Source organism: Neolamprologus brichardi, chromosome 22 (assembly GCF_056152115.1).
Source record: "Neolamprologus brichardi isolate AB-2024 chromosome 22, ASM5615211v1, whole genome shotgun sequence".
Classification (NCBI taxonomy): Eukaryota; Metazoa; Chordata; class Actinopteri; order Cichliformes; family Cichlidae; genus Neolamprologus; species Neolamprologus brichardi.
Window position 1 is genome coordinate 11,927,158 of NC_142124.1, and position 23,584 is coordinate 11,950,741.

Here is a 23,584-nt window from a genome sequence, read left to right on the forward strand (position 1 = left end):
ATCAAATTAATTCTACAGTGAAAAAAGAAATGTAAGCCTAATCAGGTCAAATTATAAACACTATCAAGTGTGGTGCTATCCATAATCTCAAAACCCCCAAACTACTGACTAAAATATACAAGGCACTCTCCAAAATCAGATCAGTGAATAAATCAATATCTCTTCCTATTGTGAAATGGGGCAGATTTATCAGTCAGCTTTAAACTGGTCTAGTCTCAGATATGTTGAAAAAGCTTTAAAATGACTAGAAACCCCAATCTACAATTCATGCAGTACAATGCTGCAGAGTGCACTATACAAGGCCAATGTGAGATGGGTTTTACCCAAAATTCCTAATGAAGTTCTAATAAAATAGGACTACCATGTCACCATTATAGCAAATACCGTAATATTTTACTTGTGAAAGTAAAAAAGGTGATTCTGGTAGTAAATATGAAACTGAACTCCGAGGTAGGAAAAAATGGCTCTAAAACGATGAGAATCCACACAGAAGCTGCTGGAGGCAGATGTTCATATTTACAACTTTATTCTTTTACAATTAATTAACAATATTGTGAACATAAAAATGTATAAAAACTTTACAAATCTCAAAATATATAAGAGCATTTTTAGAAATTAGCTTAAATGTTTCTCTAGAATTCAAGTTGTATATTGAGTCTTAACTTTCAACTGACATTCAAAACTGTAACAACAAATCAACCAGCAGGAGGATTAAATGCTGCTAAAACAACAGAAAGATCACCTTACAGAAAAGTGCTTATGAGAAACAAATGAAGAGATGAATAGATTTGCATTACTTGGAATCTCTCGGTCCTTTATATGTACAGTCATTAATACTAAATATAAATATTAAAACAAAAAGCAAGCTATTAAAAAGTGCTAAATTGCAGAGTAATTTTGTTAAACCTAGCTAATGATATCTAAAAGTAAAGAGATACAAAGAAAGACATCCTGAATGTGTGTGACAGTTTTGTGTGGTTTCATATACATATGCAGAAAACTCCAACAAATATCTTCAGTCCTTAGCTTTCTGCTTTTTTTGAATCTTGTTGGATTTATTGAGGATTTTCATGAGGCCTTTAGACATGAAGTACGGCCTCTCTGCAGATCCATCATTACGCTCCAGGTCTTCCACTGTGGGTGAGACAGGAAGATGAGTGTGAGCAATGCGCTGCTCGCTTATGTGGAAATAATGTGTTCAAACATTATTCAGTAAACTGTATTTACTCACAGAAGCAGAGGAAGAGTGTGTCCACACACATGTTATACACGCTGAAAAATCCGTGTGCTATGAGGTAGCTACCCAACGCCACCGTCTACAGGAACAAAGGGAAAAAATAAATCAACGACGAATCCCTGAAAAATGGAAACAAGGACAACTATCCTAAAAAAAGAGATTAGCTCACAATTATTGGCATCCAGTAGTAGTTGAGGTTTTCGGAACGGAAGCTGGAGCCCGGCAGCTTAATTTGTCCAGAGAAGAAAAAGAAGGACAAAACACCTGGAGAGGAGATTCAGACTTCAGAACCTATTCTTTCAGATAAACTGAGATATTAGAGTTTAATCAGCAGTGACCAAATGCTGCTGAGATGCTTTCATCATTTTCAGTGTTTCTATTGTACTTTTTAATTTAACATTTATCACTTTTTTTAATGATTGAATGTAAACTATTGCAGCTTTTTATATATTTTAGTTGTACTTTTTTTTTCTTTAAATTGATTGTTTGAACTTCCTGTACTTTTCCAGTTTCCACTTATTTAACTTCAAAGTTCCATCATCTTACTCCAATGACAGATGACTGGTGATTTAAATGAGAGTGTCTCAGAGTCAGTCACAGTGATCAACCCACAGGGCGTTCCCGTCTCACCCTGGGTGCACATCATGTGCGTGTCTGTGACATTTCGTCCCTGCCAGAGCTTCCAAACACACTGGCAGTGTTTCTGCCTTTTGCACTCTTTACCAGCTCTATGCACAGCATGGCTGATTTGTTTTTTAATCTCATAAATTTGCCTCTCCACCATGTTTGCGGATGTAGCTTGCAGCTGTTTTGAGAGTGAGACAGAGAGAGAGACAGATTAGAGACAAGTCAACGATGAACGATGTCAAAGTAAAAGCACGAGTGACTAAAACAAGCTCTCTTCAATTATTTTGGGATGTTATTTAATTATCAATTGTGAAAAAATTGCTCTGAATAAACAGAGGAGCAAAAACGCTCATGAACTGGCGTGGAGAAAGACGTGTCTGTGTGAACAGGGGAAAAGCTGAACGTGGCGCGGCGCTTCCACGTGCAGTGTCTACCGTCACTCACGAGTAAAAAGACTGCAACATTAACATTAGCATTGGAGGCTAAATAGAATTTTTGACACATCTCCTCCTCTATTAAAGCTCGTTTTCAGCAACCGAACACCAAGAAACATCAAGAAAACCTCACTGCACCGATAGAATACCGTGAATTTTATATAAGTTTGAATTACTTACCGTTTGTGTAAAATACTCCAAGCAGCAACACGGCAGGTATCCACCACGGTGTAACCAGCAGAAGCACATGGAAAATCGGCCCGGCAGAGCAAACTATTAATTGATCCACGGGTTTACCTGGGCAGAAGCCCAGGGGCCTACCAAGATAAATAACTCTCTTCAGAGTTCATTTGCCTGGACTTGAATAACACTGTTTAATAACTCCAACACTGAACACTATTTGAATCAGAATGTGTTAAAATGACACTTTGAGAGTGGAAATCAACTCTAACATGTTTAACCCTGAAATTTTAACACTCCAGTTAAAAACTGTAGTGTTGAATCAACTCCCACAGAGTTGATTTTAACATTTTTTCAGGGTTTATATAGCTCCACACTCTACAGAGTTGAATTAACATTTTCAAAATAGTTAATTATTTAACACTTTGTCAGAGTTCCTTCTTTAACTCTTAAAACCGGGTTAAATTAACACTGAGCAAATTATTATTAACACCATGTCTGAGTTAATTTTTAACTCTTAAAACCGGGTTAAATTAAATTTAAATTTAATTAAATTTTACAAATACTATAAAAAGCAGAAATACTGTACTATGATTTGGTAGAAAAACTATAATTAATCAGAAGTACTATATTTTGCAGAAATACTATATTAAGCACAAATCCTATAAAAAGTAGAAATACTATATTAAGCACAAATCCTATAAAAAGCAGAAATAGTATAAAAAGCCGAAATACTATAATTTAGCAGAAATACTATATTAAGCAGAAATACTATATTAAGCACAAATCCTATAAAAAGCAGAAATAGTATAAAAAGCAGAAATACTATAATTTAGCAGAAATACTATATTAAGCAGAAATATTATATTAAGCACAAATACTATAAAAAGCACAAATACTATAAAAAGCAGAAATACTATATTAAGCAGAAATATTATATTCAGGTTGATTTCTAGCTAACCAGTTAAAAAAAGAAAAAAAAAACCCATATGTGCTGGGAACACAGTATTTGAGCCTGAAAGAATAAACAAAACTTTCAGGGACTTTTATTCAGACTGGAAAATTAAATATTCATAAAATATATTTAATGAAAATAATTGAGGAATAAAATAATTCTAGGTAAAACTATGTAAAAATAGAGAGATTTCAGTGCCACCATTCAGTAGCTGAAACATCAAATGACACGTATGCTTTAAAAGCATTAATATTGGCTCATCTATGACAGCATGGTGGGAGTTTTTAAAAATCTTCAGAGTCTTCATTAATCCCATGCATACACCCATCTGGAACAACCCCGAAGCCTGACAAAACAATAACATGATAAACTTCCTAGATTGCAGTTGTAAAGGAATTAAAATGCTTCGAACATATATTTATTTAGGAATAGACTTCATTCCATCTGAGAGATTAGAATTACAATAAGGGATTAACGTGAATAGATTTTTAGACCATCATCAAATTAATTCTACAGTGAAAAAAGAAATGTAAGCCTAATCAGGTCAAATTATAAACACTATCAAGTGTGGTGCTATCCATAATCTCAAAACCCCCAAACTACTGACTAAAATATACAAGGCACTCTCCAAAATCAGATCAGTGAATAAATCAATATCTCTTCCTATTGTGAAATGGGGCAGATTTATCAGTCAGCTTTAAACTGGTCTCGTCTCAGATATGTTGAAAAAGCTTTAAAATGACTAGAAACCCCAATCTACAATTCATGCAGTACAATGCTGCCGAGTGCACTATACAAGGCCAATGTGAGATGGGTTTTACCCAAAATTCCTAATGAAGTTCTAATAAAATAGGACTACCATGTCACCATTATAGCAAATACCGTAATATTTTACTTGTGAAAGTAAAAAAGGTGATTCTGGTAGTAAATATGAAACTGAACTCCGAGGTAGGAAAAAATGGCTCTAAAACGATGAGAATCCACACAGAAGCTGCTGGAGGCAGATGTTCATATTTACAACTTTATTCTTTTACAATTAATTAACAATATTGTGAACATAAAAATGTATAAAAACTTTACGAATCTCAAAATATATAAGAGCATTTTTAGAAATTAGCTTAAATGTTTCTCTAGAATTCAAGTTGTATATTGAGTCTTAACTTTCAACTGACATTCAAAACTGTAACAACAAATCAACCAGCAGGAGGATTAAATGCTGCTAAAACAACAGAAAGATCACCTTACAGAAAAGTGCTTATGAGAAACAAATGAAGAGATGAATAGATTTGCATTACTTGGAATCTCTCGGTCCTTTATATGTACAGTCATTAATACTAAATATAAATATTAAAACAAAAAGCAAGCTATTAAAAAGTGCTAAATTGCAGAGTAATTTTGTTAAACCTAGCTAATGATATCTAAAAGTAAAGAGATACAAAGAAAGACATCCTGAATGTGTGTGACAGTTTTGTGTGGTTTCATATACATATGCAGAAAACTCCAACAAATATCTTCAGTCCTTAGTTTTCTGCTTTTTTTTAATCTTGTTGGATTTATTGAGGATTTTCATGAGGCCTTTAGACATGAAGTACGGCCTCTCTGCAGATCCATCATTACGCTCCAGGTCTTCCACTGTGGGTGAGACAGGAAGATGAGTGTGAGCAATGCGCTGCTCGCTTATGTGGAAATAATGTGTTCAAACATTATTCAGTAAACTGTATTTACTCACAGAAGCAGAGGAAGAGTGTGTCCACACACATGTTATACACGCTGAAAAATCCGTGTGCTATGAGGTAGCTACCCAACGCCACCGTCTACAGGAACAAAGGGAAAAAATAAATCAACGACGAATCCCTGAAAAATGGAAACAAGGACAACTATCCTAAAAAAAGAGATTAGCTCACAATTATTGGCATCCAGTAGTAGTTGAGGTTTTCGGAACGGAAGCTGGAGCCCGGCAGCTTAATTTGTCCAGAGAAGAAAAAGAAGGACAAAACACCTGGAGAGGAGATTCAGACTTCAGAACCTATTCTTTCAGATAAACTGAGATATTAGAGTTTAATCAGCAGTGACCAAATGCTGCTGAGATGCTTTCATCATTTTCAGTGTTTCTATTGTACTTTTTAATTTAACATTTATCACTTTTTTTAATGATTGAATGTAGAGTGATATTATACCCCTTATGTCAAACCGAGTGATTTATGACCCCCTAGAGTGATTTATGGCCCTAGGAAGTAATAAAGTAATAAAGTAAGTAATAAAAATATGATATTCATAAAAATATGATATTCATAAAAAATATGATATTCATAAAAATATGATATTCATAAAATATGATATTCATAAAAAATATACTAGTTCATAGCTCATTGCTTTTTCCCCTAACCCTAACTAATTGATTATTTAAGTTTCTTATATATCAAATAGCATTCTTTTATTTTTTTTAATCCAATAAAAAAAAAGGTTTTATTTTTTTTATGCTTAAAAAACGCCATCTGGTGGTGGCTCAGCGTGTGTGCGAGGGCGCGTGCCCGAGGCAGTGTGTCAGGGCGCGCGCGTGCGCGCGCCTGTGTCAGAGCGCGCGCGCGCGCCTGTGTCCCGGACTTTGTGTTTTTTCCAGCTCAGTGCTTATGTGTGAAAACGTGTTAATACATAGTGAAACTGTTTAGTTAAAACTTGTGCTTTGTAACGTTCAGTATGGCCAGAAATACAGGCTGCGTGCCTTGGGGGAAAACTTTATTTCAATTTATATGCATTTGTTTAATCCGAACAAGGCGATTTAGAATAAAACTCAGAATCGTGAAAAAAAACAAAAAAGTCTCGCGATCCCCCAAAAACGCACCGCGGCTCCCAACATAAAAAACTCCTTTTCTCCAAAAAACCCCCGATAGGGTTCCCCCTCTATTCCCCAAAACCTTATATTCGAAAATAGGGGAAAAATCCTGGAAAAATCCTTAGTCTTTTCTCCCTCCGCGGATCCTACCCCATCCCGCACCCCGCTCCCAACATAAAAAAACTCTTTTTCTCCAAAAACCCCCGATAGGCTACCCCTCTCTTCCCAAAAAACCTTCCTTATGTTCGAAAACAGGGGAAAAATCCTGAAGCAAAAACTCCTTAAAAAAATCCTCTGCGTTTTCTCCAAAACACCTGAAAAAAACCTTCGTCCTTTCTCTCAAATTCACCCTGATCCTTAGACTAAATAACCAGGGGAAAACTCCTGAAAACCCTGCTACCCCTTTTATTCCCAAAAAACCTTATATTTCGGAAACAGGGGAAAAATCCTGCTCAGTCTCTTTTCTTCAAAACGATCCCTCTTACCAGCTACCTCTAAAATTCAACGCAGAGTCTAAGTTCTCCCTTTGCTCTTAATCAAACCGCAACCGCTACCAGAGCACAATTTTTCCTGCTTGTTCTCTCCTCGCTCAAATGGCGAATGGTGCTTACCTAGTTTGAAAATTTCCGCCAGAGACCAACTCCGCCTAACTTTGCCCCGCTGCCAATCACAGAACAATGGGGCGGCTCCCTTCGCACCCCGGTTAGCCAATCGGCTGCAGGTCTGATTTTTACGATCTCCCGCTGAGGTTAAGATTGCCGGCGCTCTCCCACAAGACTTCTGACTTCAGGCATACTAACAACTGGCGCCGCTCAGGCTGCTTGCGAATTCGCAAAGGACCCACCGATTTCGACAACAGCTGGCGCCTTTTTCCTTATATCCATATCAAAACGGTAAGTTTTACACTTTCCTTTTAACGATTTCTCTCAAAAAGCTTTTTCATCTTCAAAAAGACATGCAAATAGGCTCTGTAACACCTGTAATACACTTTTTAAAATATATATAAGCTAGCCTCTAACACTCGGAGCTAAAAAGTGCTTTAGTACACATTACCAGCCAAACATGTCCTCCTCAGGTACCTTATTGTTCTTACTCTTGCTCATATAATGTTTATATTTTACTGTTTTTCCTGTTTTTAAATAATCGTTGTTATTTCTTTTTAGACTCTGAAATAAGTGTGCTCAACGCCTCTCTTTCTGACTCTCTCGATCAAAATGGTATGGTTCATTCTTGTTCTCACTCTTAACAGCTATTTGTGCTAGAAAAACAAAACATTTACCCTCTTTCCCGTTTTTCTCAAACTTTCCAGATCTAGCAGACTTTGAGAGGTTTCTTTTTTCCAGTTCGCCGAGTTTGTCTCCGCCAGTGCTCCAACGCTCGACTGGAAAGAATATACGGCTATCTACCCGTGAAAGACAAGAAGTGCTTTCTACGCTGGGTCGCCCTGCTTCTTGTTCTACCGCACCCAGTTCCAACCCCGCCGGAGCTTCTGCTCTCCCCAGAGCCTCTGGGAAAAACTTTCCTATCCCCGCCTCGGAGAGGCACGATTTACTCGGTCCCCGTGCTACCGTGATTCGACCCAGCACAACCCCTTCCTCTTCTCCGCAATCACGCGCACAAGATGCACCGCGCCTCCGTTTGAGATCCAATCACGGTTAGTCTCTCTCTCTCTCTCTCTAGCTTCTCGCTTATTTCTCATTTTATAAAAACTACCCCTTTTATATTTAACATTACTAACTGTTCTGTATGTTACCCTAAAATCCTTAGGGCATTTCATGAGGAGGAGAAGGAGGAGCGCTAGGACCTCAAGGAGAACAAGAACAAGGACAAGGGAAACGCGCAGACAGAAGCTAGCTTCAGTTCGTATCCGTCTGATTTCCCTTTTCGCTGAACTAGTTCAGCTCATCTTATAAAGGTTTTTTTTATTTTTTATTTTTTGTGTGTGTTTTTTAATTTTTCCTTTTTTTTTTCAAACAAACTGTGTTTTGTTTTTTGTTATTTTAATATATATAATTGTTAAAAACAATAAAAAATGGATAACCAGGAACAAGACATTACAGACCCATTTCTTGCTATAGAAACAGCGTTAGCTAGATTAAATGAAAATACATACCATTCTCAGAATACACATTCACAAGAGAGTGAGCAACCTGAGGTGATCAATAATAATGACCCTCTAGAATTGCTAAATTTAGCTCTTGCCCGATTAGCGCCTAGTGAAAGTGCCTTTCAAAATAATTCCCTCAGTTTGGGAGTGGATCAAGATGAAATTCAAACAGAGGCAGACGCGGCTCATTCTCAAATGAGTCTGACACAAAACATCTCCTCTTCTGATCCGTTTTTAGCCATTAATAGAGCTTTAGAAGCTTTGGCCCAAACACACAATGAGGTTCAAATACCGCCAGAGTTATTGAGCCAAATAAACAGGTTAAATCAAAATCGTTTCGCTGATGATCAAAGCCAGCATTCGCTAGTCTGTTCCCCAGACATCTGTGCGAATGACCCGCTCAACCCTGTAAGCAATCATCAGCCCTTTCAGCAAGGGGGTAATCCTGAGAATACTTGCTCTGGTAATTCACCAGAACCCTCTTTAGTTGTTAGAAATAAATTTAATAACGTTGAAATTAGACAAATTTTGAATTTCCCTCCTCCAAACGATATCCCTGATTATGCACATTATTATCAAGGCGTAATGGCAAGTGCACGTGAAATATCAAACAGTGTCTCCGCCCACGCACGCCCAGGTGATCTATTACAGATAGAATTGAGAGGGCCCCAGTTACAAAGTAATGTTTCAGTGATTTTACAGGACAATCGTAATTTGAGTGAATTTGAAAACTTATTCTTGAGAGCGGTACAGTCCAATTGGGCAGTGATGTGTGATGGCTCACTTGAGCTCGTAGCTCAGATTGTTAGACCACCAGCCGGTAGTGGTAAGAGAATGCTTAAACACATACTCAACAGCGAAATTGTGAAAAAGAAAAGACGTTTTTTATACGTGGTGCATAACCCAGCGAACAAGTTATGTTTTGCAATAAGTCTAGCGCACCTTCTGTACCCAGATTTTAATGACCGGCAGGCTGAAGCGTTCGCTAGAGAAATTCAAGAAAAAGCTGGGCTAAACGATCAAACGCCTGTGGGCTTTGATCAAATCATTACATTTGAAAACCTGCTCAATTGTAAGATTGTAGTATTTTATCGTAACGAGTATGATCGTAGCCTTTGTAAATTTCAAACTAGTACACCAAATACAGAAAAAACCCGGTGCTTATTTTTATTTAGTTAAATTTAAGGTGAAATGTTAGATTATTTATCCTGAATGCCAGTAAGAGAATAAACCTATTGCTGAGAAGGTAAATCAGACCTGCAGCCGATTGGCTAACCGGGGTGCGAAGGGAGCCGCCCCATTGTTCTGTGATTGGCAGCGGGGCAAAGTTAGGCGGAGTTGGTCTCTGGCGGAAATTTTCAAACTAGGTAAGCACCATTCGCCATTTGAGCGAGGAGAGAACAAGCAGGAAAAATTGTGCTCTGGTAGCGGTTGCGGTTTGATTAAGAGCAAAGGGAGAACTTAGACTCTGCGTTGAATTTTAGAGGTAGCTGGTAAGAGGGATCGTTTTGAAGAAAAGAGACTGAGCAGGATTTTTCCCCTGTTTCCGAAATATAAGGTTTTTTGGGAATAAAAGGGGTAGCAGGGTTTTCAGGAGTTTTCCCCTGGTTATTTAGTCTAAGGATCAGGGTGAATTTGAGAGAAAGGACGAAGGTTTTTTTCAGGTGTTTTGGAGAAAACGCAGAGGATTTTTTTAAGGAGTTTTTGCTTCAGGATTTTTCCCCTGTTTTCGAACATAAGGAAGGTTTTTTGGGAAGAGAGGGGTAGCCTATCGGGGGTTTTTGGAGAAAAAGAGTTTTTTTATGTTGGGAGCGGGGTGCGGGATGGGGTAGGATCCGCGGAGGGAGAAAAGACTAAGGATTTTTCCAGGATTTTTCCCCTATTTTCGAATATAAGGTTTTGGGGAATAGAGGGGGAACCCTATCGGGGGTTTTTTGGAGAAAAGGAGTTTTTTATGTTGGGAGCCGCGGTGCGTTTTTGAGGGATCGCGAGACTTTTTTGTTTTTTTTCACGATTCTGAGTTTTATTCTAAATCGCCTTGTTCGGATTAAACAAATGCATATAAATTGAAATAAAGTTTTCCCCCAAGGCACGCAGCCTGTATTTCTGGCCATACTGAACGTTACAAAGCACAAGTTTTAACTAAACAGTTTCACTATGTATTAACACGTTTTCACACATAAGCACTGAGCTGGAAAAAACACAAAGTCCGGGACACAGGCGCGCGCGCGCGCTCTGACACAGGCGCGCGCACGCGCGCGCCCTGACACACTGCCTCGGGCACGCGCCCTCGCACACACGCTGAGCCACCACCAGATGGCGTTTTTTAAGCATAAAAAAAATAAAACCTTTTTTTTTATTGGATTAAAAAAAATAAAAGAATGCTATTTGATATATAAGAAACTTAAATAATCAATTAGTTAGGGTTAGGGGAAAAAGCAATGAGCTATGAACTAGTATATTTTTTATGAATATCATATTTTATGAATATCATATTTTTATGAATATCATATTTTTTATGAATATCATATTTTTATGAATATCATATTTTTATTACTTACTTTATTACTTTATTACTTCCTAGGGCCATAAATCACTCTAGGGGGTCATAAATCACTCGGTTTGACATAAGGGGTATAATATCACTCTCTTTGAATGTAAACTATTGCAGCTTTTTATATATTTTAGTTGTACTTTTTTTTTTCTTTAAATTGATTGTTTGAACTTCCTGTACTTTTCCAGTTTCCACTTATTTAACTTCAAAGTTCCATCATCTTACTCCAATGACAGATGACTGGTGATTTAAATGAGAGTGTCTCAGAGTCAGTCACAGTGATCAACCCACAGGGCGTTCCCGTCTCACCCTGGGTGCACATCATGTGCGTGTCTGTGACATTTCGTCCCTGCCAGAGCTTCCAAACACACTGGCAGTGTTTCTGCCTTTTGCACTCTTTACCAGCTCTATGCACAGCATGGCTGATTTGTTTTTTAATCTCATAAATTTGCCTCTCCACCATGTTTGCGGATGTAGCTTGCAGCTGTTTTGAGCAGTTTTCTCTGATGCTTCCACTACACTCACCACCACACAGCACAAAGACCATTTATCAACTTGTTGACAATTTAACAGCTTAAAAGGCAGACGAGTTTGGACCAGGCCAGACTCGTCTAGTTCCTTTATAAATATAAATTGGAACACATCTCCCCAACAGATTAAAAATCAATCCACAAATTTAATTGAAACTAGAAAAATTTGCATTTCCTGCGAAAATGCAGTGTGAATGCTGTAAAGCTGAAGCTGTCTGCTGAAAACTGCTGAAAAAGCTGAAAATAGCTGAAGAAGTTGAAGTCAGTATCAAAAAAGTTGCTGAAATTGTAATAAATTTGTAGATGAATAACAACTGAGCCAAAATATAATAACTTTGCAGAAACTTAAGTAGAAACATAAAGCGTTTGCAAAAATACTATATCAAAGGAGAAAAAAAGCAGAAATGTTGTAACTCAGCAGAAACATAGTAACTTGGCAGAAATAGTACAGCATGGCAGAAGTGTTATAATACAGCAGAAATGTTAATATGTAGCACAAACCTAAAAACTTGGAAAAATGTTGTAAGAGTACAACTTAACATACAGTAGTATAATCGTAACACCTAGTAGAAATGCAACATAGGAGCTGAAATAGTATAATTCAGCAGAAAAGTAATAACTTTAGCAGAAATAATGGAAACGCAAAACGGCCAGCTTCAAAAAGCTGAAGTTCCCTCAAAAGATTAGTTGTTGCTCAACTGTGAAAAATTGGCAGAAACATTAGAAAAGTTACAAAGGAACTGCCAGCAGATACACAAAGCTAAGGCAAAAATGACATGCCTAGCAATGTTTTACAAATAGGGACATACACACACAGAAATGGCATGACTTAGCAGAAATACTGTATTTAGCACAAATAGTAAAATAGCAGAAATACTATGAGTTTGCATAATAGTAATAACTTAAGTAAAACTATTGGAAAAGCAAAATGGACAGCTGAAAAAATGCTAAACATGGTTAGGTTCCATCAAGTGTACTTGTTCAACTGTGAAAAATTAACAGAAATTTAAAAAACAAACAAAAAAAGAAAGAGAAATAACAGCCAGCAGATACACACAATTACAAATATGGACACATATGGAAACACAAATGCACAGAGGGACACACACACAGGATCTATGCCTGTCAACCAGCCTCAATATGTTCAATTTATATCCTACAATGAGATGCTGCCAAAAAAAGGGTCTCTCTCTCTCTCTCTCTCTCTCTCTCACGCACATACACACACACACACAGACACAAACACACACACCACAGATGCTGCTTGTGTCAGAAATATTATGATTAAGCACAAATACTACATTTAGTAGAAATACTATGTTTTAGCACAAATACTATATTAAGCAGAAATACTATATTAAGCTGAAAAACTATAAAAAGCAGAAATACTATAATTTAGCAGAAATACTATATTAAGCATAAATACTATATTAAGCACAAATCCTATAAAAAGCAGAAATAGTATAAAAACCAGAAATACTATAATTTAGCAGAAATACTATATTAAGCAGAAATATTATAAAAAGCAGAAATACTATAATTTAGCAGAAGTAGTATAATTTAGCAGAAATACTATATTAAGCAGAAATACTATATTAAGCACAAATCCTATAAAAAGCAGAAATAGTATAAAAAGCAGAAATACTATAATTTAGCAGAAATACTATATTAAGCAGAAATATTATATTAAGCAGAAATACTATAAAAAGCACAAATACTATAAAAAGCAGAAATACTATATTAAGCAGAAATATTGTATTAATCAGAAATACTATAAAAAGCCGAAATACTATATTAAGTACAAATATTAAAAAGCAGAAATACTGTACTATGATTTGGTAGAAAAACTATAATCAGAAGTACTATATTTTGCAGAAATACTATATTAAGCAGAAATATTATATTAAGCAGAAATACTATAAAAAGCAGAAATACTATATTAAGCTGAAAAACTATAAAAAGCAGAAATACTATAATTTAGCAGAAATACTATATTAAGCATAAATACTATATTAAGCACAAATCCTATAAAAAGCAGAAATAGTATAAAAAGCAGAAATACTATAATTTAGCAGAAATACTATATTAAGCAGAAATATTATAAAAAGCAGAAATACTATAATTTAGCAGAAGTAGTATAATTTAGCAGAAATACTATATTAAGCAGAAATACTATATTAAGCACAAATCCTATAAAAAGCAGAAATAGTATAAAAAGCAGAAATACTATAATTTAGCAGAAATACTATATTAAGCAGAAATATTATATTAATCAGAAATACTATAAAAAGCACAAATACTATAAAAAGCAGAAATACTATATTAAGCAGAAATATTATATTAAGCAGAAATACTATAAAAAGCCGAAATACTATATTAAGTACAAATAAAAGCAGAAATACTGTACTATGATTTGGTAGAAAAACTATAATTAATCAGAAGTACTATATTTTGCAGAAATACTATATTAAGCAGAAATATTATATTAAGCAGAAATACTATAAAAAGCAGAAATACTATATTAAGCTGAAAAACTATAAAAAGCAGAAATACTATAATTTAGCAGAAATACTATATTAAGCATAAATACTATATTAAGCACAAATCCTATAAAAAGCAGAAATAGTATAAAAACCAGAAATACTATAATTTAGCCGAAATACTATATTAAGCAGAAATATTATAAAAAGCAGAAATACTATAATTTAGCAGAAGTAGTATAATTTAGCAGAAATACTATAATTTAGCAGAAATACTATATTAAGCAGAAATACTATATTAAGCACAAATCCTATAAAAAGCAGAAATAGTATAAAAAGCAGAAATACTATAATTTAGCAGAAATACTATATTAAGCAGAAATATTATATTAAGCAGAAATACTATAAAAAGCACAAATACTATAAAAAGCAGAAATACTATATTAAGCAGAAATATTATATTAAGCAGAAATACTATAAAAAGCCGAAATACTATATTAAGTACAAATACTATAAACAGCAGAAATACTGTACTATGATTTGGTAGAAAAACTATAATTAATCAGAAGTACTATATTTTGCAGAAATACTATATTAAGCAGAAATATTATATTAAGCAGAAATAATATAAAAAGCAGAAATACTATATTAAGCTGAAAAACTATAAAAAGCAGAAATACTATAATTTAGCAGAAATACTATATTAAGCACAAATCCTATAAAAAGCAGAAATAGTATAAAAACCAGAAATACTATAATTAAGCAGAAATATTATAAAAAGCAGAAATACTATAATTTAGCAGAAGTAGTATAATTTAGCAGAAATACTATAATTTAGCAGAAATACTATATTAAGCAGAAATACTATATTAAGCACAAATCCTATAAAAAGCAGAAATAGTATAAAAAGCAGAAATACTATAATTTAGCAGAAATACTATATTAAGCAGAAATATTATATTAAGCAGAAATACTATAAAAAGCACAAATAGTATAAAAAGCAGAAATACTATATTAAGCAGAAATATTATATTAAGCAGAAATACTATAAAAAGCAGAAATACTATATTAAGTACAAATATTATAAAAAGCAGAAATACTGTACTATGATTTGGTAGAAAAACTATAATTAATCAGAAGTACTATATTTTGCAGAAATACTATATTAAGCACAAATCCTATAAAAAGCAGAAATAGTATAAAAAGCCGAAATACTATAATTTAGCAGAAATACTATATTAAGCACAAATCCTATAAAAAGCAGAAATACTATATTAAGCACAAATCCCATTAAAAGCAGAAATACTATATTAAGCTCAAATACTATAAAAAGCAGAAATAGTATAAAAAGCAGAAATACTATAATTTAGCAGAAGTACTATAATTTAGCAGAAATACTATAATTTAGAAATACTATAACACACACACACGCACAAAAAGAGAGAGAAGCAAGTTTTTAGGTCAGTCAAGCAGCCTGGGAGCTGCTAAATTTGAATCCACCAATCAGAGAGGCTGTGTACTTTTTCCCGCCAAAACAGGTGCAGCCGTTTTTACACAGGCAGCAGAGAGACAGGATTTTTGCAGTCTATTTCTCATAGTGAGGACTAAACTCAAACAAATGACCATAATTTCCTAACCGTAGGGGCTAGAACGGTCATTCTTACACCGTTTTGTTCAGAAGAGATGGGGGAATCTTCAAGTGTTGACAATTTATCATTAAAATATGAATTATTAAAGATATTTGACTTGTAATGCACCATAACTGAGTAGAGGCTAAGCGAAAACTGCCTTGACCTGCCCTCAAACAACGCTTTCTAACTCGAAATCTATTTGGAGTATCGATATCATTTTTTCACCGTAAGAGACAGCAGGCTTTGGTGAACAACCATGGAAATTTTCAGGTCTTTGTGGAAATCCATCAAAAAGATATGACGAGAGAAAAAAGTGGCTCATTTCCAGAGTTTGAAATCTGAAGAAATCTGAGCGAAGAACGAATTACCTACCCTCAAACAAGTCTAATCTCAGAACGGTAATAGGTGAGAAAACAATTCTTGAATTGTGAGCGTCAGGAGTGTCTGAAGATATACTGGGACAAGCCTCATGTTTTAACTTCGCTTCGTTAAGGAGATATGATGATTTGAATATGCCTCTCATTAGAGAAATCCAGCGGTGATTTTGAACAAACTCTCCATTGACTTTCTATGGAGAGTTTTCAGACTTTGTGTTGGTCTGAGGAGATTTGCCAAAATTCTATAAATTCCACAACAATGATAGTGACATTTTCTGAAAGCCAGCAAAAATACCTACATTTTGATGTATAATTTGTGGGAGTTGAGTGAAAATTGAGCAAGTAGCCAGAAGTTGTTCGGACATGAAGAGAAAATTGCCAAAGGTACAGCGGCTCACTTAGAACCAACAGCATAGCAACCATAACAACCCATGTATTTTGTGAAAAATCACAAAGATGAAACTCAAAACTTGAAGAGGGATAAGATGAAAATGATAACAGATTTGAAAAAGCTGAATCATACATGAATAGCCCAATAATTTGTGAACATTTTAAAGTTTGAATGGTTGTTCTAGGTGAAAGTATGAGGAAGTAGTTAAGTTTCAAAAACAAGCAAGTTTTAGCAGAATTGTGGAAGTTTTCCATTCATTTCAATGGGACAAATTAAAGGAAAAAAGCTTAATATTTTAAAAAGTATAATAGCAAAAAATAGCAAAAGTGATAGCGATCATTAGCAGAAATAGCAGAATAGTTTAAAATTTGAACGGTGAAAATCGGCTGAAAATTGTGGAAGTAGTTAAGTGCCAAAAAACGTACAAAAAGTGGCAACTATAATAATAATAATAATAATAATAATAATAATAATAAAGTATAAAGAATAAAGAGAAACAGGAAAACAATAGTGTGGATGCCTTAAAGCATCCACACAATAAAGAGAAACAGGAACTCAATAGTGTGGATGCCTTAAAGCATCCACACAATAATAATAATAATAATAATAATAATAATAAAGAATAAAGAGAAACAGGAACTCTATAGTGTGAATGCCTACAGCATTCACACAATAATAATAAAGAATAAAGAGAAACAGGAAAACAATAGTGTGGATGCCTTAAAGCATCCACACAATAATAAAGAATAAAGAGAAACAGGAAAACAATAGTGTGGATGCCTTAAAGCATCCACACAATAATAATAAAGAATAAAGAGAAACAGGAACTCAATAGTGTGAATGCCTACAGCATTCACACAAATATTCTATAATAACATAAAACCTGCTACAGAGTATTTTTACAAAAACCCCCGCAGTGACAGATTTGCTAGATGAATCGATGTCGTCCTTACCTACACCTCCAACCACCATCAGCTTCCCAAAGAACAGCAGCAGGTCTGTGACTTTATCGAGCACCACGACCCTGAGAGCACAGGGCAGGACGGAGAAACACGACACTAAATCACTCAGTCTCTTAAACACGTGCAAATACATTCATGTTCTGTACAAGCATTACAGGAACTATAAGCATGCAGTACTAAGTACAGACCCTTTACTGTGGAAATAACTACAACACAAACCTTATCACATTTCTCATGAGCAGCTGAAAAGCCTTTTTGGCTGAGACACAGAAGTTTTTCCCATAAATGGCAATCTGACAAAAAAAAACAAAACAGAGGGATTTTCAGACTCCAGTGAAATACTGGATAAATTATGTAAAGATAGTAAAACAAATTTGATCATGTTTAGAGTAGAAAAAGAAACGCTTATAGTTAATATCAAAGGTTGTTTTTCACATGATGTCCTCTCACCATGATGTAAGCGTTCCTGTTGATGAACTTGATAAACTTCTCCAGACACCACAAGCAGCACTTCAGGCAGCAGATTATAAAACGCACACAACTGTTCTGCGACCCTGGAGACGACAAGTCAGGGAAAAATTCTTAGTGTCTTAGTATATAAACATCTTTGACCACCCAGTTATTTCAAAATATACTTTTACTCGTATCCTCAGTTATTCCTGTGGCAGTGACATCTGAGAATATTATCAGTCTTACCTCTTGTTTTCTGGTCAATGTACTCCAGGATCAACCTCATGATCTGAACCAGGGTCAGGATCAAAGCACCAAATGCCAAGGAGCCCAAATGGTACCTTGAAAAATCATTACATGTTGTATTCTTAGCCAGTTTAAAAGATATATGTAGATTCCAGGTGTAAAAACTAAACTAATACTGCCGAAAACTGGCGACGACAATAAAACAGACACTTCTGTTTTTACAAAGACATATGTGAAAATCTTCTTTAGCTCCTTCGCTCTGTGGTAAGATTTTAGGTCCAGTTGTTAGTTTCGTAAATACAACATCAAGTCCATTTTGTAAATTGGGATCATTTTTAGAGTCAGGAAGGAGTATTACTTAGGATATGGCCAATGTTTAGCAATGAATGGGGTGTCCCTCAGTTTCTCAGTCTGATCAGCCTCATGACATCTGGTTTCAAAACACTAAGATTACAGCGCTCAAGTCAAGGCTTCAAAACAGGACATGAAAAATCAGTGGCTGGCATTATGTTGGCATGTCCATCTTTTATACTGACATGTGTCTGCTGTCTACTGAATGCAACGTGCTGAAGAATGAATGATGAAATAGCAGCATTGATAATGCAGTTCTTTTTTTTAAGAAGAACAAAACTTATGTGGGACATCATGTCAGGAAATATTAGATTAGCTGTGTACAGCAGACAATTTATAAATCAAAGTTAAAATAAAAAAATAGAGATGTGGCTGGTTTAATTGCTGCGGTCGGCCTGTACTAAGAATCACCCTCTACTTGAAGACTGACCTATAGGTAAAAACGTTTGACAAGGTACAGAACATAAAACAAAGTTACGTTCACAGTCATCCGTGGCAGCTTAGTGGAAAAATAATCCATGTTTCTAATATTTCTTCAGACCCCCAATTATAAATTATGAAAATATTAGGCTTTGTGTGTGTTATCCTCTGAAACATACTGTAATCATATAAAAAGAATTGGGTCTGAAAATGGCACCTCTGGGTCATTTACTTATTGCTCATTCATTGTTGCAGGATGTGGTAGTTGCTCATTAACCTACCTGAGTGAGCGTATAAAACCTCCAAAGAGAGGGAACATGGGGATGTCAGCCGGTTTTTCGAAAGCCCAGTAGTAGGAGGCGAAAGCTCCAGCCAGCGTGCACTGTCCAAGAGCAATGACAAAGTTGACACACCAGAGAAAAGCCACCACATTGTAGATGTGCAGGTACTGGAGGTTCTTCCGGAAGGTGTCCGTGCTATTGTAGTTGATGAAGATGCAGCTGGCTGAGGGGCAGTTCGGGTAATCTGATGAGTTGAAGTTCTGCGAGGAGAACAAGAAAGTAGCAGTGATGGCGTATGAAATGGTTGTGCATGTATTTGCCAAAAGGCTACAAGAAAAACAAAAAAACAAAACCAGTAAACCAATTATTAACCAATTAAACAATAAACAATCATTTTAAATCCTCTTTAATCCTGAATGACAAGACTCCATCAATCATCATATCACAACACTTTGCTCCAAGACCGTGAGGTAGAACTTCAGCTATCAGGTCCCTTTGCTATGGAGCCAGGTCCCAGTTTGAATTCACAAAACATACCTCTCTACTTTTAAGATAAGGCTGAAAGTTTTGATTTTTTTTATTATGAAGATTATAGTTAGGGCTGGATCAGGTGACCCTGAATTGAATTACAGTTAATTACCTCCTAGACAAGTCAAGGAAAAAAAAATGTTTTGAAAATTTATCCCCAGTAGGCTCACCAGAGGGTCACAGTTCTTGGTGCCATCGATACTACTACAGCCGTTCATGGTGGAGTTCAGAGCCACCACTTTGTAGGTGGGACTTCCTGAAGTAGCCAAATATCTGCATCCATTTGTTTAAGAAAAGAACTGAAAGCGTTTATCAAATATCATCTATATATTACAGACCATAGTGTAGCCTGAGAATAACATGTACACACATGCAAACATAACAATAATGGATACAAAGCAGTAGCCCCCCAGTAAGCCACACACACCACCAGGAGAACAAAGGTGACCACAGGGTACAGCAGAGTGGACATCATGTAGCTGATAGCTCTGCAGAATATCAACACACATCATGAGGTCATGCCAAGGTTTTGTGACATTTTCACAATAAGATAAAAACGCACTGTTACTTTTATTGTGATAAGTAAAACTAATAGAGTCCCTTTTAAGATTAAGAATTGAATTATTCACATCACGTTTGTTAAAAGCGAGTCAGTCCTGTGGATGATTTTTCGTTTTGTTTAACCTACTTGCTGGACTCCTGGATGAGGGCGATGGCAATGAGGATTCTTGTGCGTAAGAAGATGAGGGTCAGCAGAAGGATCCCCTCAACTATGCATAAAATTATCACTGAGGAGCAGAATAACGAGAGTCACAAAAAGGAACACAAGCCCACACCCAACTGCTACACACCACAATCATACACACAGATATATTAACCCACATGTGTTCTCCCTGTTTTAGCAGCGCTTTACTTTACTTGTAATGTACTTTATTTATTCTGATCTTTTAACATGCCTAGCTTTGAACTTTTATATACCTATGTATCTTACTCATGTATGTGTATGTGTGTATACTTGTTTTGTATATTTTACTGTGTGTAACTACTGCCGAATAAACTGTGGCCTTTGGCCCAGACACACAAAAGAATTCATCTTTTAAATGATTAATCTTAACCATACTTGCCAACCTTGAGACCTGAGAATTAGGGAGACATTCAAAAGGGCTGTTGGGGAGGACCCGGCCTTCGCGATCTGAGTGGGCCGGGTCCTCCGACAGCCAGGTAGACCAGAAATGAGCGACTGTGAAATTGGACGGTCTAGCCTTCAGAATTACGTCACCGTCTGCTCCTTGCTGTCTAAAATATAACCGGATACTGGCGTAAATTTTCGACCATTTCACACTTCTGTTTAATCAGTTTTCTGTTTGACTTTATTCAGCTTTGTGAAAACCCGGGAGGAACCCTCCCCAGGGATCAAGTGTTATCTAATCTAATCTAATAACTTTAATTTCAGCCAAACCGATTTACTCACGAACAAATAAAACACTGACACAGACCAAACAATAACATTTTTAAGTTAAGTGACTTATATATCATGTTTAACTTGAGACCGCGGTGGTTTGAAAACGATGTGCCGGGAGTTCGCTGTTCTCCCTGGATCAGATATTTGAAGTTTACACAGCTACATTGTCGCCTGAAAATATGTTAAAAGTTTATTTTGTGACCCAGAAAGAGTAATAAGAGTAATATTAAAACTAAGTAGCTGCGGTAATAGTAGCCATTGTTGGAAACTGGAATTGGCTGGGCCAATCTGGGATATGGTTTTTGAATTTTGTTGACGGGTGGAAAATCGGGAGAAATTCAGGAGAATTGTCGCTCCGGGAGATTTTCAGGAGGGGCACTGAAATTCGGGATTCTCCCGGAAAAATCGGGAGGGTTGGCATGTATAATCTTAAGAATCATATTTACCACTTTAACTTTTTGCCTACTTTTATTTCAAAAATATATGTATGCACAGGATTAGATTAACAATCAACATTAAGCTACCTATGCTTAATGTGTCAGTGTAAAACAAAGAAAACTATAACCCCCAAAATAAAGGATATTTGTGTTACTGAATCTGTTTTACAATGTCATTATTCAAGAGGTGCTGTAAACATGACATGCAATTCCTGCATGCCAACAGTGGTTTTATTACATTTGTTTTTAGATATACTGATTTCAGTACACACATAATGTGCCAATAATGTCCTTGTTTATTTAGATTTTATACCTCTCTTTTCCTCTGTACTGTTACTTGTAAAATACCACAGAATAGCTGCTGTGCAACAAACAACTCCTTGGTGGCAGAGCCCCTGGTGTTGATGAGGTCCGCCCCGAGTTCCTGAAGGCTCTGGACGTTGTAGGGCTGTCCTGGCTGACACGCCTCTGCAATGTTGCGTGGAGATCAGGGGCAGTACCCGTGGATTGGCAGACCGGGGTGGTGGTCCCCATCTTTAAGAAGGGGGACCGGAGGGTGTGTTCCAACTACAGGGGGATCACACTCCTCAGCCTCCCCGGGAAAGTCTATGCCAGGGTGCTGGAAAGGAGAGTTCGTCCGCTAGTCGAACCTCTGATGCAGGAGGAACAATGCGGTTTTCGTCCTGGTCGCGGAACACTGGACCAGCTCTTCATCCTCTCGAGGATACTTGAGGGTGCATGGGAGTTTGCCCAACCAGTCTACATGTGTTTTGTGGACTTGGAGAAGGCATTCGACCGTGTCCCTCGGGGTGTCCTGTGGGAGGTGTTGCGGGAGTATGGGGTGTCTGGCCCATTGCTACGGGCCATTCGATCCCTATACAACCGTTGCAAGAGCTTGGTTCGCATTGCCGGCAATAAGTCGGACTCGTTCCTGGTGGGTGATGGGCTCCGCCAGGGCTGCCCTTTGTCACCGGTTCTGTTCATAATTTTTATGGACAGGATTTCTAGGCGCAGCCAAGTGGCGGAGGGCTTTCGCTTTGGTGGCCTCAGGATCTCATCTCTGATTTTTGCGGATGATGTGGTTCTGTTGGCTTCATCGGGTGAGGGCCTCCAGCTCGCACTGGAGCGGTTCGCAGCCGAGTGTGAAGCAGCGGGAATGAGGATCAGCACCTCCAAATCTGAGGCCATGGTTCTCAGCCGGAAAAGGGTGGAGTGCCCACTCCGGGTCGGGGATGAGGTCCTGCCCCAAGTGGAGGAGTTCAAGTATCTCGGGGTCTTGTTCGCGAGTGATGGGAGAAGGGAGCCGGAGATCGACAGACGGATTGGGGCTGCAGCTGCAGTAATGCAGACGCTGCACCGGTCCGTCGTGGTGAAGAGGGAGCTGAGTGTAAAAGCGAAGCTCTCAATTTACCGGTCGATCTACGTCCCTACCCTCACCTATGGCCACGAGCTGTGGGTAGTGACCGAAAGGACGAGATCGCGGATACAAGCGGCGGAAATGAGCTTCCTCCGAAGGGTGGCTGGCATCTCCCTTAGAGATAGGGTGAGAAGTTCGGCCATCCGGGAGGGGCTCAGAGTAGAGCCGCTGCTTCTCCACATCGAAAGGAGCCAGCTGAGGTGGTTTGGGCATCTGGTAAGGATGCCCCCTGGGCGCCTCCTGGGTGAGGTGTTCCAGGCATGTCCCACCGGGAGGAGGCCCCGGGGCAGACCCAGGACACGCTGGAGAGATTATATCTCTCGGCTGGCCTGGGAACGCCTTGGTGTTCCCCCGGATGAGCTGGAGGAGGTGGCTGGGGAGAGGGAGGTCTGGGCCTCTTTGCTTAGGCTGCTGCCCCCGCGACCCGGCCCCGGATAAAGCGGATGAAGATGGATGGATGGATGGATAGCTGCTGTGCATAAACTCTGTCAAAATGGCCATATAAAGAAAAGCACTTTCTTTCTAGTGTAAATGCATAATTTCCAGTTCTAGATTAATTTAATTACTTTTATATCCAACACTTGACCCAATTACCTTATTAATGCACACACAGCTCGCTCGCTCTCAACCTCTGAGTAACATTACAAAGACAAGACTAAGAAATATTTGGTGACATTTGAACAGCACAGCAAAG

General features: G+C 37.2%; 2 protein-coding genes across 2 annotated transcripts in view; one reads left to right on the forward strand and one right to left on the reverse strand.

The window, feature by feature from the left end:
- Positions 1 to 381: 381 nt before the first annotated feature.
- Positions 382 to 23,584, reverse strand: part of slc44a4 (solute carrier family 44 member 4) — a 32,411-nt gene continuing 9,208 nt past the window's right edge. Inside the window, exons 12-22 of the mRNA XM_087835487.1 lie at positions 20,263 to 20,362; positions 19,970 to 20,062; positions 19,745 to 19,847; positions 19,047 to 19,306; positions 17,995 to 18,089; positions 17,749 to 17,852; positions 17,518 to 17,591; positions 17,290 to 17,360; positions 5,338 to 5,432; positions 5,163 to 5,247; positions 382 to 1,134 (exon numbers count right to left, since the gene is read on the reverse strand). Coding sequence (XP_087691613.1) covers positions 1,016 to 1,134; positions 5,163 to 5,247; positions 5,338 to 5,432; positions 17,290 to 17,360; positions 17,518 to 17,591; positions 17,749 to 17,852; positions 17,995 to 18,089; positions 19,047 to 19,306; positions 19,745 to 19,847; positions 19,970 to 20,062; positions 20,263 to 20,362 — 1,199 coding nt within the window. The 3' untranslated portion in view covers positions 382 to 1,015. The remainder of the gene's footprint in view (positions 1,135 to 5,162; positions 5,248 to 5,337; positions 5,433 to 17,289; positions 17,361 to 17,517; positions 17,592 to 17,748; positions 17,853 to 17,994; positions 18,090 to 19,046; positions 19,307 to 19,744; positions 19,848 to 19,969; positions 20,063 to 20,262; positions 20,363 to 23,584) is intronic.
- LOC148096705 (uncharacterized) lies at positions 7,066 to 8,179 on the forward strand (the record flags this gene model as incomplete). The annotated part of the gene is made up of 4 exons (XM_087835446.1): positions 7,066 to 7,159; positions 7,430 to 7,483; positions 7,576 to 7,920; positions 8,034 to 8,179. Coding segments are annotated over 4 exons (639 nt in total), but the record flags the coding sequence as incomplete, so codon positions are not given.